The following is a 10,243-nucleotide window of genomic DNA, read 5'->3' on the forward strand; positions in this document are numbered from 1 at the left end:
TCTACAATGTTGTAAATACGGATTCCCTCATTTTTTTAATACGGACATGCTCTTAAGTCATAGGGTTTCATAAGCTTATTTTTGAATGAGCTATAAAGCCATGCAGTTTAATAATATTAAAAACTAACTCTCTTAAACCGCATAATTTAAAAGCGTTTCTATATGGAAAAAAAAAATAATGGTACCTGCACCAGGGAAGGACTCTATATAATTATATATTTATAGTCATGATAAGATTGAAGACTTTACTGAATAGATAATTTTTTCCCAAAAAAAAAAAGAGATTTCGATCATTTATTTTAAGAAAACTTGGTACACAGAGACTCTATTAAGGAGTAAAAGAGGCAGTTTTTGATGTTCTTGTGCAAAAAGAAGAAAGAGTTATAAATTAAGATGGTTGTAGTTGATGAAATAAGTTGCTATTATTATGCTAATAGTAAGGGTTTAAAAAATTATGTTGTTGAAAGTGATGTGACTTTTAAAATCAAAGTATATGCATTTGATAAATTTTATTAGTGAAGTGTTATTTCACTGTAGAATGACTAAAATATACATAAGTTACTCATCTTGTGTTTTGTATTTTTAAATTAAGTTTTAATATATAAGTTATCTAGAAACATCTTTTTTTATATATTTAAACACGTAAATTTATGTGAATTAAAAAAAAAACTAGTTAAAAATCCAATCAACTTTATATAAATCGTCCATATAAAATATGACAAAATTCATAGCATAATTGCCGTAAAGTCGTCTGGAGTTGTAGCGCTAGTCTAGTGTTTCATCATGGTTCGTAAATTCCAGTGAGCACACTATTGTCATCGTCTGAAACAATGCTTGGAATATTAATGAAGTAAAAAATCTCCCGATCATGCAAAAGTGCAACTGTACCATATAATGATTTGTAGTCCTCTGTAACGTGATCCACTATAACATCCTCATTATCCTCCCACGATGTTTAATCTGCATGTCTTGGATGTTGGATTTCATAGCTTTAGTCTGGCAGAAGCACGGTAAACTTTCGAACATCTATCTGCATCTTTAAGCCATTTAATTCATTTTATGGATTTATAGATTGAAAATATTTTAAAATATAGTGGAAAATTTGCCGGATTCTCAAGTTTTCTGTACGATCTTTGTGCGGTAAGTTCTATTTTGTTTTGTTAGATGAAATTAGCGAGACTTGCTAATGAAGTTCAGGGCGGGTCATTTCATTTCACTTGCTATTTTGGTATGCTAAAAGGACGACGTCGTTTGCGTACAGCCAAACAATTTAGCGTTTAAGTGATACTGCTTTCGGACGTACAATATATTACTTCTCTGATTTGAAAGACCATATGTAAAGCTTCTGCGAGGTTTGCACAGGCTATACTGATTATATATGGCCAACTTGGTAAAAGACTTTTCAAACTGCAAAGTTTTTTTTTCATTTTCTTTTGAAATAAAAATCAAGTAGGTCTTCTTGTAGGATTAGGATTCTTCTTGTAGGATTAATCCCTTCTTGTAGTGTTGTCTTTAGAGAGCACTTTAATTTTGAATTTTTGGATTTTTTGTGATCCTTTTGAAATGTAAAATTGTTTTTGTTTATTCATTTTAAAACTTTTTAGAATATGGTAGTAGGTAAGGCATAAATTAATTTTTAATTTGTGCTGTTTTTAAGATTCGAAATCGATCAGTAAAAAAAAAACTTTGTTATAAAATTAAAATAAATGTAATATCTAATAAGATGTTCAAAATATTAAGAAAATTAAAAATATTAAGAGAGATTTTTTTTTTTTAACTTTTTTATTGAACCTCGCTCACCTTGAACCTCGCTCGGTGAGCGAGGCAACTTTATTTAAAGAAAAAACAGAAGATAAAATGATAGAATACATATACTAAAGTTGACGATCGAACACCACTGCATGCATTCGAAGGCTTTAGCAGAACGTCCAATTTCTCAAAATAATTTCATTGACGCAAGATCTAGACGATTGCGAATCTAGATAGAGATGCTGTATGGAACTCCTTTCTCCTTGTCGCCATCTTTCCAAAATGGCTTCAAGAGGTTATATGGAACAACCCCAGCTCCATTTCTATTCTTCAAATTGATGTCTCCATTCCTCTCATTGATAGTACCTTCAAGCTCCATCAACCTGCCTCTAAATTCTTCGAAAGCAACCTTTATTTCTGGATCTTCACCCCACGCTGGCTCCATATCTTTCCCTAAAAACTCCTCATCAGGAGAATGACATGATAGCAAGCTTAAAATTAGCATAACTTTAGTAGCTTGTGTCGGATTGGGGAAGGTATGCAAAAGTGCATTATCAGGTTTTTCATTGAATATCTTCCAAATTTCATTCGATTTATCTTCATCTGGCATGTTCAATCTTGTAATAGTTGGCCTGTTGGGGAAATAGCCTGCATATGTGTATTGGCCAAAGTTTACAGCTGCATGCTGACCAGATGTTACCCAAATGATAGTTGTTATGGTTTCAATTAGATCCTGAGGGGTTTTCAGGACAGGCCACCATGGTTCATCCTCTTTGTCGCCGTGTCCGACCGTTCGAATTTCGGTCCACCAAGCTTGGAGCTCTTCATCAGACTCCACAAGGCTCTGATTTGGGTAGTAGTGATTCACATAATCGGTAACCCATTTTTTTAAGATATCCCAGAGATCGAGACCATCCTTGGCATAAGGGTAGTCTTCAATTGTTAGCTTTAAGCCGTGTGGAGAACATGGATCTTCAGCTGCCATTCTCCTGCTAATAAGGTTTTTGGGGAGTGCTTCATGGTCAAAGCGCCACTGCTTGTCATACGCAACCGAGCTTAGCTCCATACTGTATTTTCCAGGTGAGAATGTGGATTCAATGATTCCACCAGCATTAACAAGATCTTTTCGAGCGAAAGCATTGATCTCCACTGTGTATCGGAAATGAGGATGCAACAATCTATAGATAGGATGGATCACACTGAGTTGTCGATTGGTTGCAATTACATAAGGTTCTACAACGCAATGGGTGCTCAACCTGCAAAGAGTATGAGAGCCGAGTCTGGTATTATAGTGCATAACTGAGTGTGAAATAAAAGCTTTAATTATCAAACAAACGTTAGTATTATTTGGTAAAATAAGATAAAAAATAATTTTAATAAAAATTATAAATATACTATAAATTTTTAATCAAATAACTGAGATTTAAATCATTATAGCATTCAAACCACAGCTACTACTAACATTTACCAAACAGTACATAGAGTTATAGTTTAAAACCCATGGCTCCTCAATAGCAGTACTAAACCGAACCTAAGTAGCCAATGCTCCATCGCGTTAAAAAATAACTTGCTTTACAAAGATTTTTATTGAAAGTGGGAGAAATACACTTACCAATGGCTGACAAGCTGATGATAGCCAGCATCATGAGCAAGAACATGAGCTTTGGCTAGCCTCCAAAGCCAGGAATCAGTAGAATTCCAAGAGGGTGTATACACTTTTCTCCAAAATGGCTTGCCGTCCATTGGGGGCCGAGTTAGCTCAATGGCTACTGGTCTCAATGTGTCATCTGGGTTTAAGAAGAATATTGTGCGGGATCCATACAGCGTCGTCTTCAAGGCTTCGTCTTCGTCTTCGATGTGTCTTACCTTTTCTACATAGGGTAGAAATAGGTCGTGGTAATCTAAGATGAATAGTTTCTTTTGCTGAATAGCCTGTATAAAGTCAAAGATTAAGTTCAATTTACAAATTAATTGATCAAAGTGGAAAAATTATCTGTTGGACGCGATCCATTTTTCTTAAAAATTTTGTTTACATAATGTTTATACCTGTGCAACAGTAATATTTCCTCCAATTTCTTTTCAATGATTTCTTCGGTGATTGATGAGTCTCGTGGCAATTCCTGCACGAATATATGCAGTTTTTTAATAGTCTATCATGTATTCTATCAAATCACTTTTCTGATACGATACTATATTAGTTAAATTGTTGGACCCAAAAGTTTGAAGATTGTAGATAAGTGATTTTTATTTAAGGTAAGTCCTAGTAGTACGGTAATCAATTGTATGCTGCATGGGTTGAGACGAGCTAGCGTTTGCCTAGCAAATTCCTCGTCCCTAAACCAAAAGAATTTGTCTCCTGCAAATGTGAAAAACACGCGAATAACTATGTGCTCCACATTAAATTCTTCTGTGAGAAATTAAGAACAGATTCTTACTATGCAACGCCTCAGGCGTCTCGAACTGCAAGTATTGTTCTCCGGTTTCTTTAATTTTCCTAATCCATCTGGGAATTATGTTCCAAATTGATTCATTAAGATTTGGAGGAATGCTAAAACCATCTTCGTCAAAGAGTTCGTCAATCTCTGTGAAGTATTCAAATTTTTTATCACCATCGAATTTTGTTTCGATCAATGTTGGCAATGTACTAACAAATGAGTACGTTTTCTTTGAATCAAATGCGGCCAGCTTTATGTCCGAAAACGCTTCATCTCTTGGCACATATATGTCATCTGCTCTATTCTCATCACCTAAAGGATATGCAATATTACAAAATCGTCAAAATTCAGGAAAAATAATAACCTGGCTAACGAAAGAAATATTCATCTGATCTACTTGAGGAAAGCGTCGTATCTCTACATTCATATCCTCAAAATAAAATCTGCTTAATAGGATTCCAAAGAATATATAGTTCACTTGATTTAATTAACTCTTGTTGTTAAAGCAATAGATTACTAATTAAAGTCTAAAAGGATACATTTAATTTGAGAGTGGGGTGGGGGTGGATTGCGGTGCAATATTAAAAAATTAAATTAAAAAAAACGTAACATTTGTTATTAGTATTTATCTTCTTAATCTTCTCTCTCTCACACTGGGTGAAAGCAAATAACCCCATGGCGCTAACGTGCAAAAGTCTAACATTAAAGTTGTCTTGTTTTCTATGACAAGTAGGTTTTGTCTTGTTTTCTATGACAAGTAGGGTCTTTTCTTTATTCAAGAGTTGTTTATCATTTTGAATCCTTTGAAGCATCAATGACGTCCACAAACACAAGTTCGCAATCGGCCATGGATGAGATTTATGCTTCTTTGTCTATTGAAGAAGAAGATGAGGGGGGTCTCATAATAGAGGGAGACGATGTTGAAGATGGGAAGGATGGCAAGATTGACTTCCGATTTTGTTTGGTAGGAAGATTCCTGACGGACAAGGTCATTAATTTTCCGGCTATGAAAAATACAATGGCAGCACTCTGGCGCCCAGGGAAAGGGATTTGTATCAAAGATTTGACTCCAACGTTATTCCTATTTCAATTCTTCCATGAGATTGATATTCAGAGAGTGCTTGACTCCGGGCCGTGGACCTTTGATCAACACATCCTTATTGTTAAGAGGCTTGGTGAATCAGAACAACCCCAAATGGTACCATTATATCATACATCGTTTTGGATTCAAGTCTATAACTTACCAATTGGCTTTCTTTCTGAGAAGGTGTTGCAGAACATCGGAAACTATATTGGGGAATTCCAGGCCTCGGATGAAAATAACTTAATGGGGGTTTGGAGGAATTATATGAGGATAAGGGTATCTCTTGATGTTCGAAAGCCGCTTAAACGCCGTATGAAGCTGAAGAAAACTGGGAGTGAGTGGATATGGATAGATTTCAAGTACGAGCGTCTTCATGTATTTTGTTTTATTTGTGGGTTGCTTGGCCACACTGAGAAACAATGTCCATCTCTTTATGACTGTCATGCAAGCACCATTACAAAGCCATATGGGCAATGGATGAAGGCTCCCACAAGAAGGAATAACATGAATTCCGGTGAGAAATGGTTGCGTTCGGTTCCCCCGGAGATGGGAGAAGGAAAATATGGAAATTGCATGGAATTCGCGGATGATATGTCGATTGATTCCGTGCATCCCATAAAATCAGGAATTGCCAACTTACGTAGCACTGAGGGAGGTGAGAAGGATAGGTCAGTGCTGCTTAACAAGGCATCCAATTTATTGGTGCCAGCCAAGAGTCAACTTACTAGCAAAGGAAAAGAAGTAATTGGTACTGGGCCAACAAAGGAGGGTGAGGAGGATTTTGAGTTGGGCCTTGTAGTTGTTGAGAATAAGAGAAGAAGATCTAAGCTAGAACTGGAAGAGAATCCGGTACTTCAAAGTGGTACCTCGCATATGATGGAGATAGGTTTGTTTCAAAAAAACGGATTAGCGGTGGGCTCTGTCAATCGGGCCCACCGAACCCAATGAGTATCCTTAGCTGGAACTGCCGTGGGCTGGGCTAACCACGGACAGTTCAGGTTCTCACAAATTTGGTCAAGCACAAAAAACCTTCTTTTGTCTTTCTTATGGAAACTCTCTGCTATAGAAATCAGTTGGAGTTTCTTAAAAATAAATTGGATTTCGAAAATATGTTTGTGGTGGATCGGGTGGGCCGTAGTGGAGGATTGGCCTTACTATGGGATGGCAAATACGAAGCTCACCTAATCAAATATGCAAAGAATTTTGTGGATATCGAAATAAGAGGAGCGGGTATGAGTCACTGGCGTTTGACAGGTTACTATGGGTATCCAGAGTCAGCTCGAAGACGTGAGTCTTGGGATCTTCTTCGTTACCTTGCTACCATTTCATCTCTGCCATGGATTTGCTTAGGGGATTTCAACGACCTACTTTTTAATTATGAGAAAAGAGGGCGTCGAGCTCAGCCCAATTGGAAGTTGCGTGGCTTTCGTGAGGCTGTGGCTGATGCTGGTTTGGTGGATTTGGGGATGGCGGGTTACCCATTCACTTGGGAGAGGTCACGTGGTGCAGAGGAGTGGGTTGAGGAGCGGTTAAATAGGGCTCTTGCAAATACGGCCTGGTGTAATTTATTCCCGCAAGCAAAGGTCTGGAGTTTGGAGGCAACTTGTTCTGATCACTTACCCATTTTCGTGGACCAGAATCCCTCGGACTTCATTCATCGTCACACACGGTTTAGGTTTGAAAATGTGTGGCTTCGAGAATCAGATTGTGAGGCTGTTGTTCAAAGAAGTTGGAGCTCTTCTGCTGGTTTTCCAATTCAGCATAAATTAGCTGTATGTGGAGGGGATTTATGGATCTGGGGGGGAAAGTTATTTCGGGATTTCCGCAAGCGTATTGTGGACTGCAAACAACAGATGGCAATTCTGCGTGGAAGGAGAGATCAAGAAGGGCTGGAAGCTTTTACAGAAGTCAAGAAGCAGTACAATGAATTACTTCACAGCCATGAAGTATATTGGAAACAAAGAGCCAAGTCTTTTTGGCTTAAAGAGGGGGATATGAACTCTCGGTTTTTCCATACTACAGCCTCCAAGAAAAAGAAGAAAAACATGATTGATAAGTTACGGAATCAACAGGGTATGTGGTATTCACTCCCTTCTGAGATTGATGCTTTGATTGTTGAATATTTTCAAACTTTATTTTCTTCGGAGAGTTGTATATGTGAACCAGTATTAGCTTGTGTTGAGGCTAGTATCACTGCACTACATAACCAATTATTGTTAGAACCTTTCACGACTCTAGATGTTAAAGAGGCCTTATTTAGAATGCATCCAGACAAATCCCCGGGACCGGATGGCATGAACCCAGTATTTTATCAGAAATTTTGGCATGTAGTGGGGAAGGATGTTACTGAAGCTTGTCTTAGTTATATCACGAATCGAGCTTTCCCAGAAAAATTTAATGACACTTTGATTGTATTGATTCCTAAGCATACGCAGCCTGAGCAACTGACAGATATGCGTCCCATTGCATTATGTAATGTATTATATAAAATTGTTGCCAAAATGCTTGCAAACAAAATGAAGCTAGTTCTTGGTGAAGTTATTTCAGATTCCCAGAGTGCATTTGTTCCGGGCAGAGCAATCACCGACAACATTCTTATATCAACTGAAATTATTCATTACTTAAAGAGGAAAAAACAAGGAAAGGCTGGGACAGCTGCGCTTAAGATTGACATGTCTAAAGCGTATGATCGAGTTGAGTGGAGTTTCTTAAAGCTCATGATGTTGCGGATGGGTTTTGATGAGGGTTGGGTCGAGCTTGTTATGATGTGTGTTTCTACTGTGAGATACAAGGTGCTTAGAAATGGGGTAGAAGTGGGTCCAATTGTTCCAAGTAGAGGTCTCCGCCAAGGGGATCCATTATCGCCCTACTTATTCATCATTTGTGCTGAGGGGCTAAGCTCTTTAATTCGTAATCGTGAAAGGGCAGGATTAATTCATGGAGTCAAAGTCGCCAGGAGGGCCCCTGCGGTATCCCACTTATTTTTTGCTGATGACTACTTCCTTTGTTAGCCTATATGGCTATAAATATTGATTTTGATGATAACAAACCACATGTATTTTAAAAGCTTTGATAATGTTTTTAAAGTTTCGGATTTGGACTTATTTGAAATTATTTAAATGGTTTTGGGGTCATTATATAATTTCACAAAGTTTGGGCAAAGTCATAATTTCAGAAAGTTTGGGGTTAACGAAGAATTATTTAGAAATTCTGAAATTGGACTTATTTACAAAGTTTCATAACGTTTTGGGCCATACTACAGTTTTATAAAGTTTTGGGGTCAAATTATAAATTTCAGGAAATGTTTTACTGTAGCAGTTACTGTAGCAAGCGGCTTACCGGATACTGATAAACGGCAAGCCGGATACGGGGCAGTAAGCACCAGAACGAAAGCGGCTTACCGGATATGGTTAAACGGCAAGCCGGTTACGACAAAAAATGTGCATAACGGCTAGTAACGGCTAGTTTTTGAGTTCAAACTATATAAACTCAAAACCAATTCATTTTTGGTAACTCAAGCAAGCATAAACAAGTGCACACAACTTATATTGAGCTTCAAATTCGAAAATCTTCATAGATTAAATCTTCATTGAGCTATCATTTGTAAATCCACTCTTAAAGAGAGTTTTTGTTGTAATTTTCATTTCTCATCAAATTGTGAGAGTACAAGTGTGAGAAACACTTGGAGTGAAGAGATTGGAGAGATAATCTCTTGTTGTAAAGGTTCATTGACACCTTGAAGTCAATTGTAAACGTTTGAAGCCTTGGAAAGGCTTGGATAGTGAAATCCTCAAGCCCGGTGTGCTTGGAGGCGTGGACGTAGGCGGGGATTGCCGAACCACGTAAAAATCCTTGAGTTTGCTTTCTCTTCCCTTGCTATTTAATTATTGTGCTTTGATTGAACTTATTGCTTTCAATTTTTATTAAGACATTAGATTGCTTGTTGTGTGGATTTGTTAGTATAATTTTTAAAATTCCAATTCACCCCCCCTCTTGGGTTGCACACTCATATTTCATTTGGTATCAGAGCGAGGTGCTCTTGTTTAAACTTAACCGTCTAGAGCTAAAGATCAATGGCAACCCAATATGACTCAACATTTAGGGAAGGACAATCCACAATTAGACCACCTTACTTTGATGGAAACGATTACCCATATTGGAAAATTAGGATGAGAATTTACTTGCAAGCCTTAGATTATGAAATTTGGGAAATCGTTAATGATGGTCCTTTCATGCCTTTGACTAAAAATGAAGTCGGAGAAGATATTCCAAAACCTTCACGGGATTGGAATGAATTCGAAAAGAGAAAAGCTTCTCTAAATTCCAAGGCCATGAATGCCTTGTTTTGTGCATTAGATAAGAAAGAGTTTCATAGAGTGTCTAGTTGCGAAAGTGCTAATGAGATTTGGCACAAACTTGAAGTTGTCTATGAAGGCACAAACCAAGTGAAAGAATCTAAAATAAGTAGATACACTCGACAATACGAATTGTTCCAAATGGAACAAAATGAAAATGTGTACTCTATGTATACTAGATTTACGGACATAGTGAACGCTCTAGGAGCCCTAGGGAAAACTTTTTCAAATAGTGAGAAAGTCAAGAAAATCATTAGGTCACTTCCTAAGGAATGGAGACCAAAAAGGACTGCCATTGAGGAAGCCAAGGATTTAAATGTATTACCTATTGATGATTTAATTGGCTCTCTTATTTCTTATGAGGAAGACTTGGCAGCCGAAAGAGGCAATGAGGAGAAGAAGAAAAACATTGCTCTCAAAGCCTCAAAACATGAGAGTGATGAGGAAAGCGAGCTGGATGAGGAAGAGATGGATATGCTGGCTAGGAGGTTCAGAAAACTTTTTAAGAAATCCGGTGAGCGAAGAAAATCTAGAGACCTCAAGAACCGAAAGGAGAAGAAGGAATTAATCAAATGTTATGAGTGCAAGAAGCTTGGCCATATAAGAACGGAATGTCCTCT

At 37.5% G+C, this 10,243-nt stretch overlaps 1 protein-coding gene across 1 annotated transcript; it reads right to left on the reverse strand.

Moving 5' to 3' along the window:
- Window positions 1–1,951: 1,951 nt before the first annotated feature.
- LOC18053049 (linoleate 13S-lipoxygenase 2-1, chloroplastic) lies at window positions 1,952–4,861 on the reverse strand. The gene is made up of 5 exons (XM_024190668.1): window positions 4,837–4,861; window positions 4,185–4,496; window positions 3,796–3,824; window positions 3,362–3,681; window positions 1,952–3,005 (listed from the first exon to the last, which is right to left on the reverse strand). Exons 1-5 carry the CDS (start codon window positions 4,859–4,861, stop codon window positions 1,979–1,981), a joined length of 1,713 nt encoding a protein of 570 aa, XP_024046436.1. The 3' UTR covers window positions 1,952–1,978.
- Window positions 4,862–10,243: the final 5,382 nt, after the last annotated feature.

This window comes from Citrus clementina, unplaced genomic scaffold (assembly GCF_000493195.1).
Source record: "Citrus clementina cultivar Clemenules unplaced genomic scaffold, Citrus_clementina_v1.0 scaffold_2, whole genome shotgun sequence".
Taxonomy (NCBI): Eukaryota; Viridiplantae; Streptophyta; class Magnoliopsida; order Sapindales; family Rutaceae; genus Citrus; species Citrus x clementina.

Coding starts and splice junctions, on each gene's coding strand:
- LOC18053049 (XM_024190668.1), bottom strand. CDS start 4,861: ATGGGGTTATTTGCTTTCACCCAGT. Junction 4,497..4,836: donor GTTATTTGCTTTCACCCAGT/GTGAGAGAGAGA, acceptor CATATCCTTTAG/GTGATGAGAATAGAGCAGAT. Junction 3,006..3,361: donor CATCAGCTTGTCAGCCATTG/GTAAGTGTATTT, acceptor TACTCTTTGCAG/GTTGAGCACCCATTGCGTTG.